Raw genomic sequence first — 26,450 nt, forward strand, 5'->3', positions numbered from 1 at the left:
TTCTTTGCTTTCAAAATAAAAATGTCATAAAAAAATGAAAGCAGGAAAACAACTGTTTGCTAAACTGCTGTAAAATTTAAGGTACCATTTCTTTGAAACATCATTAAGTAATGTGTTGATGCATGCTAATATTTCCTAAAAATATTCATAATGCAAAATCAGTGTAACTATAATAAGAGTATAGAGGGAAAAATAAACAAGCATTAGCAAAGCCAGTAGGTTTGAAATCGGTGGTTAGCTTTTTACTTTTCTCAATGTGTGACTTGTGTTGGCTTGGTTTTTGTAAAACCTGATTGGTGTAGGAGCTGCTGGGCCCTCATCATTATAACATTGGCAAAAGCAAGAATTGTTTTTGGTCTCAAAAAGCACACACTGCCACAGTAGTTACTGGCACTGAACAAAACTAATTTGTGTGCCATTTGTGTGCCGATATGCTTTTTGCAAAAGAGCAGAATGCTTTCACTCACAGTGAAGCCAGCCAATACAGAGAGACAACATTTTAATAAACGCAAAAAATCACAGTCAATGCCAGACTAAATTAGGGGCCCAATTATTAAAGAAAGTCTCAAAAGTGCCTCCCAAGGTATATGTCCATGCATTAAGTGCAGCTATACGGCTTTAGTGAATTCCCAAGAATTTACAAACGTAGGGCAGGAAATAGCACATCTAGAAAATATTTGTGAACTGCATTTCAGCATGAGAAAATAGGCATGTGCAGATTTGCTCAAGCTAAAATCTGAGGGCCCGATTCACAAAAGTAATCAGAGACAAAATCCTAACTTTACGAGTAGTAAAGTTAGGATTTTGTCTCAGTTAAACTTAAGTTTTGGTCTTACGTTAAACTTAAGACCAAAACTTAAGTATAACTGAGACAAAATCCTAACTTTACTACTAGTAAATGCCCTTTGTGAATACCGAAAGTCATAAAGTTAGGATTGTACTTCAAATGACTTTTGTGAATCGGGTCCTGAGTGTTTGCAAGTTCACTTTCCCTCCAGCCACTTTTTTCCCAACTCTGGAAGAAGGTTTATGTCTGCCATTTTCAGAAGTAAATTTCCAACATTACTCAGTATGGGAAAAGATTTGAGAAGAGTTGTTGAAAACACTTAAAACATGCAATATAGTAGTATTACACAGACTCAAAAGGGCATTCGAACCCTGGAACTATTGCTTACCACAAGAAACCAATCGGTGTATGTGCACTCTATAAGAAATTTTAACATAACATAACATAACACTACCTTCAGCCCCAGTATGTAGATCTCGGAAACGTGGCAACATAAGGGGATTGCAGGTATTCAAACACTACTGGCATAAACAGAGAGGCTATATCAGAGCACTTATATAATGAGATTGCTGCCATATTCTGTCGCTGCACTACATGGCACCAAAGGGACCAGTGGATTTTGTTACAGGACAAGTAGATTTATGAAGCAACCTGCCCCATGGACAAGTAGATATTTCGTTAAATTCCACAGACCTAAGGTTGTGCACAGTTGTGCCCAGGGTTTTGGTGATGCGTTGTACTTCATAAGGTCCTGTGGAGACTGGTTATTTACAGGTTTTTGAAGGAAGAAACTTATTTTTTTATATATTTTGTGTTACAACCAGGGCCGGACTGGCCGTTGTGGGCACCAGGCAATCCCCCGGTGCGCCGCAAGGGTGGGGGCCGTTTTTGGGCCCCTGGGGGCGGTTTTTGTTACAGGGCTGTTTATGCAGCAAGCTGCAAAATCGGCCCTGCAACAAAATCGGCCGAAAATCGACCCCGGCCCGAGCACTTTGCCGGGCCGGTTTTGGTTCCCAGTCCAGTCCTGGTCAGAACACACCATGAAGACAATGACAACAAGCAGTATAAATTAAAGTGACACACTAAAGACGAGATTAAGATTTTTTTGGGGGGGGTTGTGGGCCTTCCTGCAACCACGAACATGGGGGTTGCACCAAAGGATGCTCCAACACTCCAACTGACCTAAAATCCTAAGTGATGATGTTAGCCACAGACGTCCTACAGAGAAAAACAGCAAAATATAGTAGCAGACACCTACTCTCTATAAGATGAAGAGTGCTGGCCCACAAAGTGGCAGAGTTGTAAGATGCGGTAACCCAGAAAGCGGAGGTCCTCTTTGAAAGATGGTTGCAGTGGTCTGATGGAAATGACAGTAAGAGGTCAGGCAGGTACCTTGAAGGAGGTGATGCTCACCCACTGCTACCCAATTGCTGATCTGGCCTCTGGGAGGGGAAAGGTAGGAGTGGCATCCTCCAGAGAAATGAAGCGGCGGCCTGGTCATGCAGATTAAGGGCGGAGGAGGAACAGCCGCAAAGAAATCAATCAATCAATCAATACATTTGTAAAGCGCGCTACTCACCCGTGAGGGTCTCAAGGCGCTGGGGTAGATGGGGTGCTACTACTGCTCGAAGAGCCAGGTCTTGAATAGCCTCCTGAAGGTTAGTAGGTCTTCGGTCTGCCGTAGGAGGATGGGGAGGGCATTCCAGGACTTGGCGGCGAGGTAGGAGAAAGATCTGCCACCGGTGGGCGCTCTTCGGGTGCAGGGCACGGTGGGGAGGGCGAAGTCGGCAGAGCGGAGCTGGCGCTTCGGGGTGGAGAAGAAGAGTCACCTGTTGAGGTATGCTGGTCCGGTGTTATGGAGTGCCTTGTGTGCGTGGTGAGGAGCTTAAAGGTGATCTTCTTGTTGACAGGGAGCCAGTGGAGGTCTCTCATGTGGGGAGTGATGTGGCTGTAGGGAGGGATGTCGAGGATCAGGTGAGCAGAGGCGTTCTGTATTTGCTGCAGTCGTTTCAGCATTTTGGCCGGTGTTCCCATGTAGAGGGCATTCCCGTAGTCCAGCCTGCTGCTGACGAGGGCCTGGGTGACCGTTCTTCTTGTGTCGGTGGGGATCCACCTGTAGATATTTTGGAGCATGTGGAGGGTGTTGAAACAGGAGGACGAGATGATGTTGACTTGCTTGGTCATGGACAGTGTTGATTCAAGGATGAATCGCAGGTTGCGTGCGTGGTCGGTGGGTGTCTGTGCGGTTCCCTGGGCCGTCGGCCACCAGGAGTCATCCCAGGCTGAGGGGGTGGAGTCGAGGATGAGGACCTCGGTCTTGTTTGAGTTCAGCTTCAGCCGGCTGTTCTTCATCCATTCGGCAACGGCTTTCATTCCTTTGTGGAGGTTGGTTTTGGTGGTGAGAGGGTCCTTGGTGAGGGAGAGGATCAGTTGTGTGTCGTTGGCATAGGTGATGATGTTGAGGTCGTGCAGTCTGGCGACGTGGGCGAGCGGGGCCATGTAGATGTTGAACAATGTCGGGCTGAGGGATGATCCTTGGGGTACGCCGCAGATGACCTTGGTGGCTTTGGATCGGAAGGGGGGTAGGCGGACGCTCTGAGTTCTGCCATAGAGGGAGGATGTGGACCAGTCCAGTGCTTTGCCTCAGACTCCTGCATCATGGAGGCAAGTGCGAAGGGTGCGGTGGCAAACAGTCTCGAAGGCGGCTGATAGGTCCAGGAGGATGAGGGCCGCGGTCTCGCCGTTGTTCAGCAGGGCCCTGATGTCATCGGTAGCAGCGATGAGGGCTGTTTTGGTGCTGTAGTTGCTGCGGAACCCAGATTGGGACTGGTCCAGGATGTTGTTCTTCTTGAGGTAGCGGGTCAGCTGTTTGTTGATGGTTTTTTCGATGACCTTCGCCGGGAACGGAAGCAGGGAGTTGGGATGGAAGTTCTTGAGGTCCCTCGGGTCTGTCTTGGTTTCTTGAGCAAGGCGTTGATCTTGGCGTGCTTCCAGCTCTCCGGGAAGGTAATGTTCTCGAAGTAGATGTTGATGGCCTTGCAGAGATGGGGTGCAATGGTGGTGCTGGCCTTGTTGAAGATGTGGTGGGGGAATGGGTCTGATGGGGAGCCGGAGTGGATGGTGCTCATGATTTTAATGGTGTTGCCGTCATTGATGTTGGTCCAGGCAAGCAGGGGGTTGCTGTGGGTGGTAACTGAGGGGTCTGTGGTGTCGTTGGGTGCTGTGGTAGTCTGGTTGTCAAAGCTGTTGTGGATGTCTGCGATCTTTCGGTGGAAGTAGTAGGCAAGGGTGTTGCACAGGTCTTGTGATGGTGGGATGTCGTTGGTGCTGCCGTGAAAGATCACAGGCCAGGATGTACGCTGTTGTGCTCAACATCAGGGCAAATGTGAAGCACCCTGTAAGTTAAAGAGACTTGGAGGATAGTTGCAGGCTGGGCCGCCAAGTGATAAGGCTAATATCAGTTGATTAGCAGAGCACCAAGGAAGGAAGAACAGCCAGGAGGAAGGCCGTGGGTGGAACCTCCCACAGCTGCAACGGATGCCCGCGGACTTAAGAAAATAAGAGCAGCCTGGAAGGGTGGGCAAGGCATAGCTGTTGTGGCCGACTCAAACAAATAAGTGGAGACTTCAGATTAAATAAACCAGAACGAGCGTGTGCCTTGAGGTGGGCCATAGTTAATTCATGACTCCCTCTTGTTGAAATATATACACAATAACAAGTTCAAACAATTCTCATCTAAAGGCTCCTCCAGCATAACGAGATTGATAAAAGAAAGTTGTAATTAAGAAAAAAACAGAAACAAATTCTACAAAGAGAAAATACATTCTCACAGGCTGCTGTTAAAAGTTTAATCAGATGACTGATCCATCACCATACCTAGTGTCTTAATCTGGTGAAAAAAGGATATGCCACAGAGTCAGCCATCTTAAAAATCATAGGGTGATACAGACCACCAGACAGGAATAACACAACCTAATAACTGGGGCAAGAGTACTCTCTATGAAAATAGCCGATCACACAAAGACAGGTGCAGGCGAAACATACGTGGTTAAAGACAAGCCGGACCTGACTGCAAAATCGTGAAAAAGAAAACAGACAAATATTCCAAGATAGGAGCTGTGGTACGAAATATGGATCTGAATGCAACTGGAAGCCTCACTGTTATAAAGTTGGTCCTGAAAACAATTCAAGCATTGAAAGCTGTATTAGAAACTAAGGGATGGACACAGAGGTTGCCCACTTGCACCAAGGCATACAAACCACAGTAGAAAGGATCACAGAAGCAGAAGGATATCTCGCTCTGAAATGGAGTATACAGTCAAGGAAATTAAATTGTGGTTCAGGAATTGAAAGTAACATCCACAGAACTGAATAGCTGCACGGAGGAAGCAGAGGGGAAGTCCTGTTGCACCAACTTGGATTTTCTGGTCTTTCCAGGTGGAACAGATGGGTCAGGTTCAGAGGAAACAAATCACACTAGAGGAAAACTCTCCAACTGCTTCATAATCAAAATAGTACATTGTGTTCTGACTACAAGGCCGCCGCTTGGGCCTCTCTTTGCTCTTTTCCTCAATTATAAAGATGCAGGCATGATCTTGAAGGAAGTCAGATGAAAAGGAAAGACGGAATATGAACCAAAAAGAATTTTGATCTTTTCTGATTATATCAGAGTGGTTCAAAAACAATTAAAATCTTTTTGACCAAAACTTCAGTAACTGACACTCAATTAAATCTATGCTACTTATTCAAAGACAAAGGTAGAATGTTTTTCTTCTGATCACTTGAAATGGCCTGGGCCTGAGTGGAGAACCGAAATGTGTTAACCACTTCAACGCGGCTGGAATTCCCCCGCGGTGAGGAAGAATTCCATGCATGCGTGAAATGGACAGCCCCCGGCCATCCTCCGCACACGCCCACCGTGACGTCGGATGGCCGGTAGAGGTTAGAAGGGAACCCCTACTTTAATTTAGAGAACCCACCCCACCCAATAATTAGAAGAAAATGGCAAAAAGGGAAAGACGCAAATCTCGATGGAGGAAAAATGAAAGCAAGTTTGATCCCTCAACAATCTAACAAAAATAATCCTACTATAGATACATCAGATTCAGATCGAGGTCCGAAATACGATAACTCTTGATAAGAGATAGAAGTGGGCAACATGCAAATGGTAGAGTCTAAGCTAAGTGAAACAACAAACCATACACCAAGACTTAAACGGACGTAATTCACAGTATTTTCAAAGCAATTATAAGGCTGAACAGAGAGATAATTTTTATACTGTTGGGTGAGTTTCAGATCTGGTATGGCCTGACAAAGTGGTTTTGAACTTTTTGACTTCTGAGGACCCCCAACTTAAAAATAATTCTGAAATTCGGGAACCCCCAATGAGTTATTATTAAACTGGAGAGTCCCTGTTCTAAGCTATTCTGTTGATTTGAACCACAAAACAAAAAAAACTAAAACAAAATGTAATGTTCATTTTAATAGGATGTTGAAGCTGATATAAATTCTTGGGGCCACCCATTGCTCATATTACACTCTGGTTGATGCACAGGCACTACTCCCATGAATCAATATGAGGATGCAAACTAAATATTTTAGCCTCCATTTTCAAACTCCTACCCATTTATAAAACGTTTTAACATTTTCTAGTATTGCTTGTTTACACATCAGGCCAATGAGAATATATTATTGTTTTTAAAACCATTGTGTTTCTCTTTTTTCACATCAGTTAACTTGTACAACCGATCACCAAAATATACTCATTAGAAATACAGATGACTCTACCTCTATTGATAAAGCACCGAGTCAGTAAGTGAGTTAAACAGTAGTACCCACCCCAAGTAACCCTCGCACCATGTCAGATTGTTCCACAAACCTGACTCTTCTCAACTCCATCTCCCTAACTATTCGTACCCCTTAGAACAATTTTGTATATGCCTATGTTCTCTCTCTGTACATAATTTTATGGAGGATTTTATGTATGATTTGATTTTTTTATGTATGATTTTATACATACTCACATTCAATAAAAAATATTTGAAATAATGAATTAAGTTTCACATTTTGCTGGTTTATTTATATACATTACATACATTCTAATGATTGGTTAATAATATTTAATTTTTTAAGCAGATTTATATACATCCTAATGATCTGATTTTTCTAAGCAGTCGCAGACCCCGTAATCATGCTTAGTTGATCCCCAAGTGCCCAGAACCACACGTTAAGAACCACAGGACTAAGACATTGCTAGCATTACTTGCACTTCTAGAAGCAGGTGGTTGATCCACTTAATGTTGACCAACAGATGCTTCAGATTCAGGTGTGGGGTTAGAGGAAGAGGGGAGTTTACAACAATGGTTTCCATCCCTGTTCACAGAGTGTTAATGTTCACTACTCACAGCACAGTGGAGAATGTCCATTATATTGATACTGTGATACAAGATCCACTCACGGGTATAAGACATACACAAAGTAATACGATACCTGGGAGCTAAATCTCCTATCTTGGAAAGTGAATGGGCTTCTAATAATATTAAAGAGTTGCAGGTTCTCATGTTGCTGCTGATAGGTATGGTCCAGATGCACTCATGCTACAGAAAACATATTTACTGGGAAACACATGATGATTTGTTATATGATTTGAATCAAATTTGTTGGATTTGTACTCGAGGGGAGTTGCTATAATCTTCAAGAAGCAACAGCTTTACAAAGTACTTCAAACATGGGCAGACAGACAGGGAAGTTATGAAATGGTACTGTTATGGTAGATGGCGATACTCTGACCTGCATGAACATTTATGAATTTCTACCCTTAACACAAGAATGTCTTCAGGTGATTGATGGTGCTAGTGGAAGCCCCATAAAAGGCAAACAGTGCTTGGGAAGGGGGATTTTAACGGTATAATGAACAAAGAAATATTCCTATAGCTACATGAAGGCGGAGGGTGCTATCCCACTTGCCATATTTGATGCTGCGGACGACCTGTACAATATTTGGAGACAGCACGCTCCGAAGATCAGGCCCATTTTCTATGGGTCACAGTTTTTGCGGTTTGACTATCTAGTGCCCCTGATAGATGCAACACACAGCAATAAAAATATGTATAAACAACTGAAACATGAAGAGTCTGAGGGCCAAGTACAAGGACTTTGTTTATTGTCGGAAAAGAGCTTGAGTTGCTCTGACTCATTCAACGACCAAGCTCTAAAAAGATCATGAAAGAGTCTGTTACTTCCCTAATATTTACCAAGAAGCCCATCTTATCTAGGTGTCATCAACATAACAGCTGTGCATAGAAGATAGAAAACAATGCTTACAAGAACCCCACAACATTAAAATGGCAGGGTATTTTGTATTGATTGTTGCTTTCACGTCTACGAACATGAGGGCCCTAACCCTATCTTTGTCAAATTTCAGCAGTTGGCCATACAGCACTGTGATTAGAACAGCCTATTTTCCCCTTGCGGGCGCATGTATACTATCTGATGATCGTCTGTATGGGTCTGAAGATCCTTTAAGGCAGATTTCTCTAGAGAACTTTTAAGAATGACCATCAAAAGTACATTTATCTTCTAGCATCTTTTAGGTGTTTTTACAAAACATCAATCTTCTTTCACTTCATGCATGCATTCACAATTTTCCTTCTGCATCACACAATTATGTATCCACTAAGAAAGATAAAAGAATATAATTTTTAAGGTGTCTTCTTTTTACCTGGGCATTCAGGGTTTCCACACTCCCTGACATCTGCCTGTGGTCCTTTGCACTCCCCCCAGCCCTGGGTGGTAACAGTGCACTTTCGCGTCCGCTGTTGAGTCCCATTTGCACATGTCACAGAGCATCTACTCCATGGTCCCCATTCCATCCATTGTCCTTCCACTTCCACATCCCAGGAGAGGGAGGGGGAACCCATAGAAGAGAAAAGGAGAGCACGACAAAAACATTTTAATATGAAAGCAAATAAGCAGTCGCTGAAGAAAGAAACATTAATAGAGAGGACCAACATTATTGAAAATATCACTCACAAAGGAGAGGAGTGCCATTATCTACAAAAACCTGCCAAATAAAGAATGGTTGCAATTTATTTTCAAGCAGGCTTGGCAACTTATGAATGTAGCCCCAAACCAGCACAAAGGAACTCAAGTTGAGCAGTATATAATGGAAAGGACAAGAAGAGTTGGCAACTGCAGACAACGTACTGCTATTTGGTAATTGGGTACCAAAAGTGCTTGGAGGGACGTGAGAAGGAAGATATTCAGTTGGGAGTTAAACCATCATAGGATTGAGGGCATAGAAACTGACGGATATATATAATCAGCAGAAGTAGTGCACCTCAAATAAGGAAGCCATGTTTTTGAGAGGGAGTTTCAAGTCCAGAGTGTCTTCTCACTAGTAAGTGTTTATTAACTGTAATGCACAGTATTGCTCAACAGAATATAACTGAAATAGAGGATTAGCAAAATGGGATTGAGCAATGCAAGGAGCATCACCTTGATGGAGAGTGGGGTGTTTCTCTGGAGCAGGGCAGCTATTTGAAGAATGATATTCAGTATTTGAACTTGGACTCCCTCTCATCTTCACTGACCCCTACTTCTCATTGTTTATATAAATACACTCCAAGGTATCTGAAACCCACACATGTCTAAACAATACCCACTAACTTAACGTTACAAAATATTGCACATTATTATGGCTACTGCCTGTTTTGAGCAGTTCATTTCTGTTCTCTCAATTTATTTTATTGTAAATATATATCTTCCCTTGTTGTTTGTCACAATATCAACAATAATATTGACGTTACATAGATGACATAAAGTACCAACATACACTGGACAAAAATATTGAATGTACATAATATACAAAGATATTTACTACAAAAATGTACCCTTCTAAAGCATAATGCCGAACTTAACCACAATATTGACTTTAAAAAGTTAGCTTACAAACTTGTTGGGGAAACATAATTGAAAGATTATTTTAAACACTAAAAATAATCTGATAATTGCTTTGAAAAAAAAGAAAATTAGATCTAAAACTTGCACCTAGGTGCTGAAATCAAAATGTCTTAACTAACACCACACCTTAAAAAGTCAATCTGTCGGGCACTGGCTGCCAGCCTCTTGCCTTTACTAATGCTTATTCTTTTGGCAATAGTTTTGTAAACCTTTATTATATCTAGAGAGGATTGACAAGATAGATTAAAAGAGTGGGTTGACAAGATACATTAAAAGTGAGTTTACAAGATAGAAAGGATTGCATAGAAAGATGGACGGACAGACGGACACACAGGTAGACAGATATAGACAGATAGAGAGAGATAGATAGATAGATAGATAGATAGATAATAGATAGATAGATAGATAGATAGATAGATAGAAAGATAGATAGATAGATAGATAGATAGATAGATAGATAGATAGATAGATAGATAGATAGATAGATAGATAGATAGATAGACAGACAGACAGACAGACAGACAGACAGACAGACAGACAGACAGACCGATAGATAGATACATAGATAGATGCAAATATTGACAAATAGAGTTGCAAAGCTAGATAGAATGGATAGTAAATTTGAATAATGTATTAGTAATACCATAGTTACAAGTCTATATAAGCATATCATACAATTGCACAGAAAGCAAACTAGCTGTAGCCATACAAAAAGTGTAACAAGTATAGTAATTCTCCATTAAAAATCATACCAGATACATTATGTTATGTTATCTCTATTTACTGGTAAACCCTGAAAAACTCGAATAAATCTGTCTGAAAAAAATTATATCAGCATGAAATACAGGGCGTAAACATAAGAAACACTAAAGTAATAATTAAGTGAGAACCCTAGCAGTGAACTGAACTAACTTATGTGCGGATTTGCTTCTTGTGAAAGAGCGCAATGGAGTCACTTTAAGAGATGTTACTCAGTGGCTGAAGCAAAACGTGAATGACACAATAACAGACCAATAGATGAAAAGAAAAGAGCTGGCTGAAAGCCGCTTTATGGAAGTAAATGATACAAATAATTTTAGTAAAATCAAAATGTCTAGGCTAATGGCAGACCTAAAAGGGAATAAAAGCTAGATGTTAACCGCTTTTTCAACTTAGAAGAAACTGGTCCTGGCGAGGTTAAAGATGTTTTACTTCTGATTAGAGTTGTCCGTTTCGACATGCAAGATGGCTTTCATCAGCTAAACTACAGCAGTCCTATGCCCTAGAGAATGGGCAACGCTTGTCAACTATTATCTTTTATGTATACACACATCTACTTTCAGAGGCACACACCCAGCAGACACTTCGAAAGAAGCCTGAGGATGAGTACTTCTCAGTTAGACATAGTATGAGACAAAAGTAATATTTTAATTTACTCATGGCAAGAAGAGGATGACAAAGCGTCAATAGTATTAGGGCTTCAGGCACACGAGTTGTTCAGGGAAGATGTGGGAAGCATTGCACAGCTAGATATACAGTACATTTGTGAAGGGAATTTGACTAAACTAGTGAAAAAGGAAAGGACATGCACCTGGAGATCGGTTGTCAAGTATAGTGAAGGTATTACAGATACTGGAAGAGAACAATAATTCGCTAGGCATTGTGCTCTAATCGGCTTAGCGGGTAAAACATACGACAACAGAGTGTGACATGAGCCGTTTGTATAGATTGTTAGTGAAATAGGGTAAGATCAAAGATGTAGGACACAATCCACCTTTTCTGTATGGTCACCCTATATTTTTCACCTTTTATTGAACCCCATAGTTTGCCTGTCTTTAAAACTCTATGCACATTAGCCCTGTGTTCCCCCCTTAAACATGGTAGAATTTGCATATTCCTAGCTGGTATATTTAAATTACAGATAAGTCCCTAGTATGGTACAAAATGTACCCATGGCCTGTAAGTTAAATGACACTAGTGGACTGCAGCGCCTATTGTGCAATCTACTTCTGATTTATCTAGCGGAATCATAAGGGCCTAAGGTGATGTCCTATGCTGACGACACACAGATCTTGTTCCCTTGGGGAAGAGATGATGAATCAGTCCAATCTGTGCAACACTGTCTAACCTCCGTCTTCCACTGGCTGACCCAGGCTCAGCTGAAGTGCAATGAAGGGAAGTCAGAGGTTCTCTTGTATGGGACATTTCTGGCTGATTTCAGAGCCAAGCTGTGGCCTACTGGCTTCCCCTTGCCCAGCGCAGAGAACAATCCTGCAAAAAATTAGGGATCTGGTTCTCTAAGAATCAGAATTTCCCCACACAAGTTAAGGTGCTCGTTGGGACATGTTTCGGTACCTTCAAAGCACTGAGAAAGTTCCTTACCTTTGTTCCAGGACCTGCTAAAGAAAAGGTGGTCCGTGCCTTGATTTTATCTCGTCTATGTGGGCATTCCTTGCTACCACTTAAAAAAACTGCAGGTAGTCCAAAACTATGCTGCCAGACTTCTGCTAGGTTTGTCCAACAGGGGCAGTGTGCTTGTCTATTTGCACTCTCTGCATTGGCTTCCTGTTGAGGTCCAAATTCAATTCAAAATTCTCTTCATCGCCCACAGGGTCCTCTATGGCAGGGGCCCCAGTTATCTTAAGAAGAGATTTGTCTTTTACAATCCAGTAAGACAGTTGCGCTCATCTTCGCATCTTCTACTTCAGAACCCCAGGTTCTATCGTCAAAGGCTGGGTGGATGATCACTTGTCAGAAAAGCTAGCCTGGTCTGGAATGCTTTGCCCTTGGTGATGCGGAGCATTCAGGATCATGTGATCTTCAAGAAAAAGCTTAAAACCGTCCTTATTTAGTTGCCCTTCTGGAACACTTTTCCTTCACCTCTGCACACGCCGGGACACTCTGCCGAGTAGCTGGGCGCGATACAAAATTATATAACATACTGCAGTGACACTGTAAAAATGGCCTCAGGCCTACCACTGTAGCCTGGCTCCAGTTAGTTTCAAAACTCCAACCTGACCTGTGAAAATTGCCCCTTTTGGCAGGTCGAAACCCCCTCTTTAAATAATGAATAATTCACCCCTACATAGGCCTCGTAGCCCACAAGGAAGGGTTCATGGTCTTTAAAAGCAGGACATATATAAATGAAATGTTTACATGTCCTTACAGTAATTAGCACCATAAACCTTTTTTTCACTGTAGCAAGCCTAGCTGTCCTATGTAGAAAACAAGTATACAGATTACAATCTTAACACTATATCTCAAGAATGGGACTAGCTAGAAAAATGAAACCTATTTTTATAGTTATTAAGAATCCAATTCAACAGTGCACGCTGGTTTTTTATAATTATTAAGGAAAATTTACTTTAAGACAGCTCCCTATTCCCGGCATGAAGTTCCTGGAGATTAATTTGCATTTGCTCTCAAACTTCTCCCAGTCACGAATTAGCATTTGAATAGGTGTGAAAAAGATGTGGATTGCTTCCCAGGAGCAAACGGTAGCCTGATCTGAATGGGAACGAGGATGCCTCTGACACTCACTGAATTCCAGGGTGTGGGTTGTGAGCATCCATTTACATGTACCAATCATTTTATTGGCATTGAAGCCAAACATGATGACCAAGTAGACACTCCTCGTGGAGCTCCTGCCGGAATTTCTAAACCCTGCTGATACCCGGCGACATTGGAGCATTCCAACACCGGAAAACATCCTGAAATGCTGCACAAAAAATATTCGATGACTGTTGTGCCTGATCAAGAAGTCCAGTGGCGTCAGAAGGAGCCAGCTATGAGACGCTGCAGCCCAAAGAGCTGGCGGCGAGGGACAACAAGGGAGGTACGGTGAACAACTTTGACGCTGGAGGGCACTTTTTATGGTGAGACATACCCACCTTGGGCTGGGCCCTGTAAAGAGATGCTAGGGGATCTGGAGGCCTGAGGGGTGCAGTTTCTGGGACCTGGAGCGGCAGCACCACAGCCACAATGGTCCAGGAGACTTGGGTCATGCAGCTTGAGCCACATGCAGTACATGGCGACCGTCAAAATAAAGCGTCACAGCGGGGGCCCTGAGGGAGACAACGGGCGGCGTTAGCAGTGCTGTGGGAATACAAGGAGGCCGCCAACGTTGGCACTGTGCTGGCCTCTGGCACACACGTAGGCATGATGATGAGTGCCCAGACTGGGGACAACTGCTGAGACCTCCAATGCTAAAGAAGTGGACCGAGATCTGCCTTGTTGCAGGAAGGCGTAGTGCACAGAGAAGGCACCCAGAATGGGAGAGGGAGTGATCCTGGTAAGCAGTGCGATTTAGTGAACTGCATAATGCCCCAGCATGCTCACCAACATTGGAAAAGACAAAGCAGCCAAACAAGATTGTCAAATACACTCATGGATTGCACCCAGAAGAGTTGGCTAAGGGCAGGGGGCAAGCATGAGGAGCATAAAGAGCAGGCTACAACTCTGGGGGACTTGATGGCTGCAATTCAGGGTTCGTTAGAGGAAGTAGTGGTAAAGATTGGCACCGTGGCAATTGAAGTCTATCGCCTGCAAGCTGACCTTCAGGAAGTGGGGGACAGGGTTTCTGCTGTGGAGTAGAATGTTTCAGAACTGCAGCAAGTAGTACGGGTGCTGAAAGAGTCAATATCAACGCTGAAAAAACAATCAGAGAGCCTAGAGGACAGGGTTGAAGACTCAAAAGACAGGTCGAAGTGTAATAATCTATGCTTCCTTGCGTTCCTCGGGAAGGCGGAAGGCCAATCAGCTGAACTATTTCTGGTAGAGTGGATTGTTAGCACTCTGTGTCCTAAACAACTATTCAAATTCTTTCAATTGAGCGAGCACATCAGGCACTAGCCCTCCCACCATGACGTGGGGACCCTCATCGCTCGCTAGTATAATTACTGAGAGCAGGATGGCATTCTACAGTACGTCAGGGTACAGGGCCCTCCCCATTTGGTGGCAGAAACATTTCCATTTTCTCGGATTACACCAAAAAAGTACAAGACCTGTACAAGTTGAAGTACAGCCTGACGTATCCAGCAAAGCTGCGAGTGCAGCATGAAGGTAAAGCGTTTTCATTTTATAAACTGGAGGCGGTGAAAGACTGGGTGGATACTCTGGCAGCGCCCTCTCCTAAGAGCAAACACAATGGGAAGTGGAAAAATTAAAAGGTGGTGAGGCACTCTGCATGACTACACAGGCAGAGCTTTTGATCGACCAGTCTGGACAGCCTTGGACAGACAGGACAGATTGTTGTCTGCACTGATGGCAGCCTCATGAACACAAAGTTTGTGCCGGACATGAAGGAATCATTCTTACACCGCAGAAGCGAACCTGGGACTGGCAATCACAGTACAGATGTGGGCCCGCCTTAACACTGAGTTGACCCAGATGAGGTTTCAGAAATGGGTATAGTGGTGACCTCTTGCATACCTGCAAAGGGGACTTCATGGTCTTGTCTGAACCTATCTGTCTGACCTCTATGTTGGCTGCAGGCTAGAGTACAATAGCAACTGCATGTACACATGATTTACATATGATGTACGATTTCTGTGTACAGCGTAGTATGATCTATTATTAGTTACTCCTGTTCCTACCACGCTGGTAGGAACAGAATCTAGGTCCGCGGTAGAGGGGTTGAGGGTAACTGGTCATCTACCTAGTTTATTGTTTTGGGGACCTTTGAACTGCTCTTGTATCAATATGAACCTGTTGACACTATACCTGTCACTTTCTGGGTGGGCTGGCCTGTGCGAGTGCATGTGATGGGGAGGGGACTGTACAGAACAGAGTGCATGATGGCAGACAATACAATGACATTCTTGACATCGAATGTCAGAGGGTTGGTCTGGTTGTAAAAAATAAGCAGGGTTCATACTTACATGAATCGCTAAGGAGTCTCTATTGCCTTTGTACAGGAAACCCATTGGGGTTGGGGGGTAGACTGTGTGCCGCAGCTGAGAAGGAGATAGAGGGGACAGCTCTACTCTGCGTCCTATTCTGGATTTACATAAGGAGCACTGATTTGGGTGGCCCCAGGGGTGCAGTTTTGCCGTAAGGGACACAAAATTGACACGGAGGGAAGATATGTGATCCTGTTTGGGTCACTGGATGGGAGGAATGTATGATGCCAATGATCAGCCGCGGCCGGTAGTGGGATTACCTGCCAGGCGGTGATGTGGGGAGTGGGAGGGGCTGGGTAGTAATGTATGGATTACGGCCTTTAACAGGTAAGTAAACATAAAAATAAATAACACGAATTTCGTTGCTTGCACTGCATCACCAAATGCCACCTGTTAAACTCCGTAATCCATACATTACTACCCCCCTCCCTGCCCCTCCCCCTCCCCACGTCACCGCCCATCCGGTACTCCCACTACCGGCCGTGGCTGCCACATATAGATAGCCCACATTTTTTTCGGGCAGGTAAGAGCTGCTGCAACTGAGTTTCTTGCTGCTGACCTAATCCTAGATGGTGATTTTTATTGTGTGATGAATGGTGCGATTGAACGTGAACCCCCCTAGACTTAATATTAAACCAGCAATGACAGGGGTCCTGTAGGACACACTGAGGGGTCTGGTATTGGTGGACATTTGGAGAGAGAGTGTGAGAGAGAGAGAGAGAGAGAGAGAGAGACCCTGGAGAAAGAGGGCATTTTCTTGTTACACACCTTCTGCCGGGACCTGTAGTAGGCTACACTACAGCTTCATCTCCGCTGCCCTTGCGCAGGGAGAGCAGGAAGTGACGTACTTGGTGCCGTACTTATCTGCTCTTTCCCCTCTGCTGCTGATAATCGAACTGGGGCACAGGTGGTCAGCAATCCCACTATGGAGGCTCTGAGTGGAGGCCTTCTCAGATCCGGTATTCGCGTTGGTGGTGGATAAGACATTGACTTATAACTTTGAGGAAAACTGCAGCAGCACAGGGAGTAGGACTGTTGATTGGGATGTCATGAAAGTGGCACTATGTGGGGAATGCCTGAAAACCACCTACGGGTTAAGGAAAAAACTTAAGTGGAGCTTGGAAATGCATGAGGACAACCTGCCCGGACTGGAGAGGGCCTTGCCAGTTGACCTTGATAAATTGTCTGAATGGCAGCAAAGCAAGGAGGAGCTCATGGAAGACTGGAGTAGACTAGATAAATCCATCCACACTGGCCACCACCAAAGGCTTCACAGGGGTGGAGATAGGAGGGACACTTCTTGCCTGGCTGGTTAAACAGGAGGGCCACTGTGCACAAATCTTGTCAGTAAGGGACAGAGGAGGAATGCTTGTTTGTATGCAGCAGGCCTTTAATACTGCGTTCATTTCCCACTTATGTCAAATATATACAGCTCAGGCTAACGATGTACTGGAGGCGGCAGAGGTACTTGGTCAGGGGTGACAATGTCATGCCTCACGGAGGAAGACCCGGAGACCTTGGAGGCACCCATATACAAAAAGGAGAATATCGTTGACATACGCAGCTTAAAAACTGCCAGTGGGATGGGCTACCAGCATAATTTTACCACAGAAATGCGGGGGCCCTGGTGGATGAATTGTAGTAGGTGGAGAAAGAGGTCCTGGCCAGGGGGCATCTTTCCGCTATGATGCATGAGGCGATAGTGGTAATGATCCCAATACTGGGTAAAGATGACGGAGACATCTTCCTACCGCTGTCTCTCCATGTTGAATATAGATGTGAAGATATTTAGTGATGTACTGGCTGCTCGTCTGCTGGGATGCCTTTTCTGCACTGATACACACAGAAAAGTGCTGGTTTATCCTGAAGCGGAATACTCTCTGCAACTTGCGGCATCTCTCACATGTGTAGCATGACCCACAACTATCAGAAGACACCGGTGCCATAGCTTTCCTAGACATCCAACAGGTGTTCAAGAAGAGGATCACCTTCAAGCTCTTTACCCACACCCACAAAGTACTACACAACCCCGCACCAGCAATACCTCAACAAGCGTCTCACCTTCTATACCCAGAAACGCCAGCTGCGCTCCGCCGACCTCGCCGCCATCCCACGCATCCACAGGAACTCCACCGGCAGCAGATCATTCTCCTACCTCGCGGCAAAGACTTGGAACACCCTCCCCACACAGCTGCGACAGACTCAGGGCCTGCTGACCTTCAGTAGACTTCTCAAGACCTGGCTGTTCGAGCAGTAGCTGCACCCCCACCCCGCCCAGCGCCTTGAGAGCCTCACAGGTGATTTGTACGCTCTACAAATAATTGGTTGATTGATTGAATTCAGTCGATTGAAGTCACCTTTGGCTGGTCCTTGAGAAAGCGTACATTGGTGCTCTCAACATACAGTGGGTGAAACTGCTGTATACGGATCCAGGTGTGAGGGTGCAGTCGAGAGGGACAGTGTTGCTGTGTTCTACCCTGCACAGGGTACAATACAGGGATGCCCACTGTCACCTTTACTGTTTGCACTGGCAATAGAGCAGTGGCATGTATGCTCTGTCAGGTGCTTGAATCATGGGGAATCACAGGGGGGGTGGAGACCCAACACATGATCTCACTCAAAGCGGATTGTGCTCTTGTCTATCTATGATGGCCGGAATACTCGGTGGCTATCCTATTGAGGCCAAACGAGAGTTTGGGGAAGTCTAGTGCCCCCACGTCATACCAAATCCAGACTATTTCCCCTGGAGACGCTGACAGTGATCCAGATGGCTGAGCTGCCAGCAGTGAGACTGCCCTGGGAGATGAAGATCGTTTTGATATCTAGAAATCAGGATCACCCAAACTGAGCAAGACTCCACAACTATTAACATTGGACATGTGGTTGACACTATGCAACCATCGATTGGGTTTGGGAAGACACTGCTCCTGTCATTGATGAGCAGAGTTGCCCTGGTGAAAATGGTGTTGCTCCCTCAATGCATATACACCTTTCAGGGCACACTGTAGAAGATCCCCCGCCACTACTTTCTTGATATCGACAAGCTCATAATAGAACTACTGTGAGTGGACAAGCAGAAATGTATTTAGTAAGTGGGACCACTGCCTGCTCCTAAAAAATGTTGGCGCCCAAATTTATAAAGATGAAGGACCCCTTCCAGAGTGGGAATGGGTTACCACCTCCTTCATGGAGTCGGAAAAATATGAATGTTTTGCGACTTCATTCCGGTCACAAAACATTCATGCATGCCACTGCAACTCGTATTAGGAAATGACGCCCTTGAAATGCTGCTTCCTAATAGTGACCTGCAAACCCTTACCAACTAACAAAATAGGGTTGGTACATAGGAAAATGCATTTTACCAGTCGCAAACAGCCCAAACGGGTAAAATGCATCACACATCTGGCCCTAAGTGACCTGATAAGCTCCATGATCACTACATGTGGAGTTACTCTTTTGGAGAGACTGCCATGTGTCAGTCCCAACAACTCGTTCACTTTCCAGGATTCAAGGACGTAGACAGGAGGAACAATGTAGCCATAGGGTTTTAAAAGAACAGAAAAACAATACATCTGGTGGGAGGATATGTTGGCTTTTGTACACACCGTGTGGGATGGGAGAAGACAAAACTTTTTTTCAGCAACAGTGGAATTTCTCCCCGGAAGGAGTCGGCCATCATTTAAGTAAGGACTGTGATGCGACAGTCACATGGAGGTTAGGTACATATTACATCAGGTTGTTATATATTGGGGAGCCAGTAAATACATAACTTTGTAAATGTTCCCTGGAGCTTTCCATTTCATCCTCACACACATAATTTACCTGTGGGGTTTGTGGAGGAGTGCTGTACTATAAGGCAGAGCTCTAATAAACTAATATCAATAGATTGTGGTTTAAAAAAAAGTGTGCCTTTTTCTTTCTATTACACTTGTCAATACGTTTAATAAACTTTAAAACACTAGAAGTAGCTTCTAAAATTGGACACAAAATGCTAAATGTTTGAAAGGGATCACTGGTTCTATAGCAAGTATGCGACTGTAATGAAATGTCTTTGTTTTTCAAATCCACTACCCATCTCGATGCATCCTTTGTTCTGTTTGAAATGTCTCAAACTAAATCACTCACACTGATTCTTCCAGAGCGGCTATATAAATGCTGTAAATATAATGAATAATGCAGGTATACAATGCAAAATTTTCCTGCGATGCCAGCAGTTGCAGATTGATTAAAGCTCGTAACAATCGCCGTTTATATCTTGGACGGCTTAACCATAAACATGTAGTGCATTTTAATCTGCAAAAATGACTTCTGACTTTGGACGTCATTAGGGTATTCATTGTGGTTTAATGTAACTGTATTTCTCTTGAGATTCCTACTAATATGGTTCTGGTACAAAACACTCATATCTGAACATTGTAATGGTCTGAGGAAATCATGTCTTGTCTGATTTATTATGTGGCGAAAGCTATTTCCTAAGGCCTGTATCTAGTCTCACTGTGCACTGTCTGTTGATGAGGCCGAATCTGGCTTATACGTTTATAATCACCTGCAAAACTATGTTTTTCAAACGATTTATTTTACTATTTGTAAAAAAGACAAACTAGCGGTGCTGTTGTTTTCTTAGTGAATTTCCTAGCTTACATCCGGATGCATGTAGGGTGAAAACTACCTTTGCCAGGGAGGTAGGGAGGGAGAGGGCAAAAGTTTAGCTGAAATAGAATACATTAATTGCAAGTCAAAAAAGGCATAAAAAAGAAAATAAAATGAAAGAGAAATACGAAATATAGTACTAGGTGCATCTCCCCTGTCTTATCCAGTACCACATGCCAACATACCTACCATCAAATGTCCACACAAATCACATCGTACATGAACACACCCAGAATCTTATGTCTATACACCTATCATCATACTATAGTACACCCACCACAATATGCCAACATATTATCTATATATCATATATTGGCACAGCTAACATAATGGCCCAATATAATAAACCAACACACCCACCATCATACCTCAACATACATCAAATTACCCACATTCATAAATCCACACAATCAACATCATCCTGCAATGTACAAAACTAAAAGCCACAAAAGCAATGCAACTCCCTAGAAAACTAATGTTGTAGGGGTGTTATGGTTAACTAATACATTAACACTGATCTTGCCATCAAAACAATAAAGGTGTGATATGCAGGAGCTATGGTCCGACCATCACCTCATGTACCCCCCTGTGATACTAAGGTAATGAGGTGAGCTGTCTGGAGAAATTAATTAAAGCGGTTTCAAATTTAGAAAAAACGATGCATTAAGGTCAAAAAGTATAAAATGTTATGAAATATTACCGTGTGTCAAATAAATCATCTAAAGTCACTAGCAGGCCTCATCATAGACCTCAACAAAATACCAAAAATGTAGAATTAAAAGCTAAACTCTTTCAAATTCAAATGATGTTGTGGAATTGAATTGAGTATTAAGAGTGGGTTGCATTTCTTAGGGCCAATCTGCCTCACACTTTCTCATTTATGAGTTGAGGAAAATATTTGGTTCATTTAGAATTTGGCTGAGGAGCCACTAGGTCGGTGAAATCCATCTACCTCATTTGAAGCCACTGCCTTACAGGTGGGGCTCTCAGTGCCAATGGTATGTCCACCTACGCGGAGGTTTGTTATTGAGGAAAAAAACGTAACGTGTACTTTCAAGGACCACAATGAAGGGCATGGTGGCCCAAAGAGAATAATCAGTGGCAGATGCCCCACCCTAAATAGGGATGGGCTTCCATCACCATGACCCAGTGGCAGATGGACAACTGTGTCAAGTCTTTCAGACAGTAGAGCAAGTTTAGGACTCACCATTGGAAACACATCAGTTCCCTAGATCTAAGTAAAGTATCAAAATGTGATGCATATATACAAGGGGTGGTGCACGTAGTGGGAGGTGGTTGTGATCCCAAAAGGGCACTTTCCCTTTCAAAGCTATCCAATAATTATGATAGTTCTGAGAGAAACATTTGGAACAAAAAAAACACACAAAAAAGAAAGTTTACCAACCTTGAAGAAATCATACCATATCTTTCACTATCAAGCCTCAACAGTATGCTATGTATACACAAGTTAAAATTGATACATTTGAAAACACTACGTCTGATTCGACACAGGAAGGTAATGTTCGGTTGAGAAGAGGTATTCTTAAACATGAGAACTTAAAAAAAAGTACACGACACATAAAAAGAGTGGGGTAAGCAGTGTGCCATGTTTCTTTAAGTGAGTACTTTTGTTAAAGTACAAATATGTTAAAAACTCAGTGTTCAAGAAGCATTTAGAAAAAGGGAAAAATAAAAAGCCAGCATTTGCATTTTCAAAAGTAGATTCAATATAATGGGGCCCAACTCCGTCTTTCAAACGTTTGCTCTGGAGATTTCTAGGGGTGAAGTTCAGTCTATAATTTTACATCCATTATGCTACTCAGTCTTTGCCCTTCACCAACAGGAACCGTCCAGCCAGAAGTGCCAGATCAGGTCACCTCCAGAAACCCCAGACCAATTCTGGCCTTTATAGAGTTGACCGTGTGGTATAGCTTGACTCCTGTGGCACAATGAGCACAGGGCCCACATCTGGACATGATCGTTAAAGTTAGGTCATGTACTGCAGCAAACAAGGTAGCTCACTGTATCACACTTAACTGACAAGTCCTAACAGGCCTCAACCAGGGTTAACGGAGTTCCTTTCAGAGGAGACCTGGCCTAGCACTTTGGGCTGGACTTTAACTATTGGAGCTTACCAAGGATAATTAAGTACATGGCTGTCTCCTGTCGGAAGTGCCATGGTGGAAAAAAGATGTTCAGGGATGCAGCACAAGTACCAGTAGCTGGGATTAACTGAAGAATTGTATCCATCCCTTTATTTTTCCTCAGTGCCATGTTATGCTTAGGACATGAGAATAGACCATCTGAAGTTTTACAGCTATACACGATGCGGTGCTGGAAGGAAAAAAAACAAGATTTGGAAGGCAGAGAAATTACTACCTTCAAGAATTGAAAAACATTTTCTCAAACTATTACAAACATTGGAGTGCTAAAACTATAGTCAAAGAAATGTAATAAGAGAACTGACAAAGAGAACAAAGAGATAACACATAGGGAGAATACAATTCTGATTTGACAGAAATAGGTCATTTGAAAACAGTTGCTGGCATGAGGCATTGAAGTGATGACAGAGAATCCAGCAAAGCTCAATTTGTAGCTGAAATTGAAACCTTCAAGGTTTACTCAAGCTCAGCTGATCTGTATATTTTTGATGTACATGGAGCAATAGCTGGAAAGTGGTTTGATCCATTGTTTAAGTTCTGGTGCCTAGGTTTGGGAGAATTCTAACCAACACAAATTATTGTTGAAGTTGTATTGATAAATGGTTAATGGAATACAAAACAAAGATATATTAAATAATGCTTTGCCACGAACCCACTTGTTCCTCTTCCTCCTGCTTCACTTCCTCTGCCACCACGAGGATGGAAAAGGAGACAGTGTTAAAATGTTCTGTTTGCTGCCATTAGATTGTTTAAGATGCATTTGCAATGCAATAGGTCTCGCATTTGCGAGAGTTGGAGCTATTGGCATTGTACATGTGTGAAAAACAGGACCACTCACTAAATCGCACAAAATGTCATCCTAATTATAAAGCAGGGAGTGGAAGTAGAGATGTTATGTACTTATTATAAGTAAATAACATCTGCCTAGGCCGTATATTTATAAAATGGAAATAAATGGCTGCATTTCAGCTGTGTGCTCTAGATGTTTGGTAGGCTGGGACGAGTTTAACAAGCAGCACAGGCCATTCGTTATGTGTACATGCAAAGGGTATAGGAAGTTTGCTCATCCTGTGAAAGACTGGATCACGCCCCCCCCCACCCCCAGCAATTTTATACATAGTAAGCTTGAACCGAAGGTATTGGAGGGGTTTACCCGAGTACTAGTTATGTTAAGCAAGGTCAGATTCAGCAGACCACAGTAGGTGCTGTACATTTACTCAACGCCCTGGTGTGTGTGCATTTTTCAATCACCCTATTTTTTACTCAACGGTACAGCAGTTTGCTGTCACTGCAGTCCGGAAAAAAGTGGAAAAAAGTGCCAGGATGCAAAACAAAGCCCAATAGAGACCCGTTTCAAGACAGCCTGCATGCACATCGATGTGCGCTGCTCACACTGCTCACTTCTCACTAGTGGAGAAGTTATGGCATGACGTCATGCCAGGTGAGGGTTGTGGAGGAAGGGAAATCCTTTAAAAAGTCATTTTCTTTCTGTATTTCCCTTCTCTTTCTGAAACGCAAGAGCAGCAACATTGTGGTAGGGTCACCAGGGCTTTAATTGGAAGCTTTGTCAATATTATATAGAAACCATAGTTGCAGCTTATTTATCTTCTGCAACTAATAACCATTGACAAAGCCAATAGTCCTTACTTGTTGTAGGTATGATGATACTTGTTGTATCACATGTCTGGATGCCATTACCGAAACAGCAAAAAAAAAGTCGGGCGGCACACTATGCTAAGCACATATTTTTAGTGTGAGTGTTTTAAAGCCACGCCCCTAATTACACTGGCCACGCCCCTTTGAGAGACCCCCCCCCCCCCCAGTTTTTTCATCCCACTTAAAGCCCTGGTTACGCGGTCCTGTTTAATAAATGGAGCATTTTTACAACCATCCACACAGCCCTTTATAAATGAATTCCTAGAGACGCTGTCAATCCTACACGGTAGGATTTAACTGCGTTACACCCATGCACTGTAGAACTAGGTAACACCTGTTCAAGCACACCTCGGCTTCCCATCTTTAGGCTGTGCAGTTTTAGGCAACTCACCAAACACGCACAGTGATTTAGCACATACTTTATAAACGCCTGCACCCCTGCTGTGCATGCCTTTTCTCCTTAATTCAAGCCGTGTGTCTGTCTGTAATGCAATTGGTGGTGACGTAAATCGCTTTGATACGTTCGGGTCAAGTTTGTGCTATAACGTGCAGAAAAATAAATAAATGTAAAAAAACAGCCTACCTCTATCACGTCCATTCTTATTTTGCGATGCTACATGCTTAGTTGCACCCAGCTCTGGGTAAGCACCATAGCAGGTATGGTTGGTTGCAGAGCCATGGCATGTAACCATTGTCCTGTATCTGCATCGTGGGGTAATAGTGCGGGGGCAGGAAGGGAGAGAGTTGGTACGGCTGTGACAAGGCAGTGTAGTTCTCTCTGCAGGCCGGGCACAGGGTTGCTGTGGCTATCTCACCAGATGCCAAGATGTGTATTCGGTGAGTTATTTCAGGACTAACCAGCGTTTTACCTCAGGCTAAAGAGTATTAAAAACAGCACAGGGCAAAAGAAATTCAGCTATTTGACTGGCACTGAAGCAGCTGATTGCGTGTTGCCACTAAAAAGCAAATTTAAATAACACACTCAGCCGCAGTCACTTAATTGTGAGTCCGCAAGCCTCAGCAATGGGTCCAGACCAGGCCGCTGCCATGTCACTCCCTCCCTCGGTATTTCGCAGCAGGGTGACGGTCACAGAGGGCAGTGTACCTTCTATTGCCAGTGATAGAGGCCCCAATACAACATCATTCATGACCGTGAGTCAGGGCCGTTTCTAGGTGTTGTGCGGCCCTAGGAGAGAATTGAAAAAGGCCGCCCCCTCCCTTTTTCTACCATCACTCTCTCCCCCGTCATCCAGGCTAGAAGAATAAATGCTTTAGATATAAAAGAACTTGTATTAACTTTGCTACCTATTGTATTGTCCGCGCTATATAAAAACGCATAAATAAGGTAAGGGGTCCTCTGCTCTTAAGTTCTGCACTGTGCACACTCTCTTCGTGCTTCCTTGACCCCCTCTCCCGTGTCCTACTACTCCTCCAGGCTCCTCCAGCCTCGCTCACATGCAGGGACTCGGAGATCATAGATTCATTCCATCATCACCTCACCTCAGTCACAGGCCGGAGGCCTGGACATGGGGCCGCCACCAACACCATCATATCTACTCTCAGATCTTTTTAGCCTCCCTGGCCTGCTGCAGCAAACAGACCCGCCCCTCCCGCGCCATCATCCAAACCTTCCTCACTCGCACACAGGGCGTCACCTCACCCCTAACAGTGCTGCCTGCTACCCAGCTCCTGCAGCCTGCTCACTCAATGACAGTGTTTTGCGCCATTCTCCAGCCGACCGTGAGGACGGGCTCGGTCCGGAGTCGGAGATAACAGATAATGATTCACCCGTCCGCCTCCGCCTCATTTACAACATTAGGCCTGAGTGATGAATGTAACAACATTATTACACATAACACATGATTCATTTGCAATTGAATTTGCAGCATGCAAATGCATCCGATCCGAAATATATATTTTTCTATTTATTTTCGCAGCCAGCGGCCTTGTGACTGACTCACTGGTGCATGTACTGACTGCTCAAGTCACGACCTGCTGCTGCGTACGTACGTCCCCACGACACGACCACCACGGCCAGGCCTGACCACGGCTATGCTGTTTTGGAGGATCGTGGTGCTGGGGAGAGGGCCGGCGGGAGACGGAGTCGGGACCGGACAACAAGACTGTGTGGCACTGGCAGGTGGCAGCTGCAGTATACTAATTAAATTATGGGCAAAGGGGGAGCAGCGCGCCAGCCGACACACACAGTCCGATGCCCCGCGCGCCGAGAGAGATGGTGGCACTGGGGCGCTGTGCGCGTGACCGTCACTGGCCTGCCCTCGCTGGCCGAAGCACTGCTCATGGATTGGCCAAGAATGTTCCCCAAGGCCGTCATTGGTAGCGCTATCCCAGCGC

The 26,450-nt window shown here is 44.1% G+C and overlaps 1 protein-coding gene across 1 annotated transcript in view; it reads right to left on the reverse strand.

Moving 5' to 3' along the window:
• The window catches only part of ADGRB2 (adhesion G protein-coupled receptor B2), a 1,067,283-nt gene that overhangs the window by 541,066 nt on the left and 499,767 nt on the right, over positions 1-26,450 (reverse strand). The window contains exon 4 of the mRNA XM_078680649.1: positions 8,508-8,672. Within this exon, the coding sequence (XP_078536775.1) occupies positions 8,508-8,672 (165 nt within the window). The remainder of the gene's footprint in view (positions 1-8,507; positions 8,673-26,450) is intronic.

The sequence above is a fragment of the Lissotriton helveticus genome, chromosome 3_1 (genome assembly GCF_964261635.1).
Source record: "Lissotriton helveticus chromosome 3_1, aLisHel1.1, whole genome shotgun sequence".
NCBI classification, from domain to species: domain Eukaryota; kingdom Metazoa; phylum Chordata; class Amphibia; order Caudata; family Salamandridae; genus Lissotriton; species Lissotriton helveticus.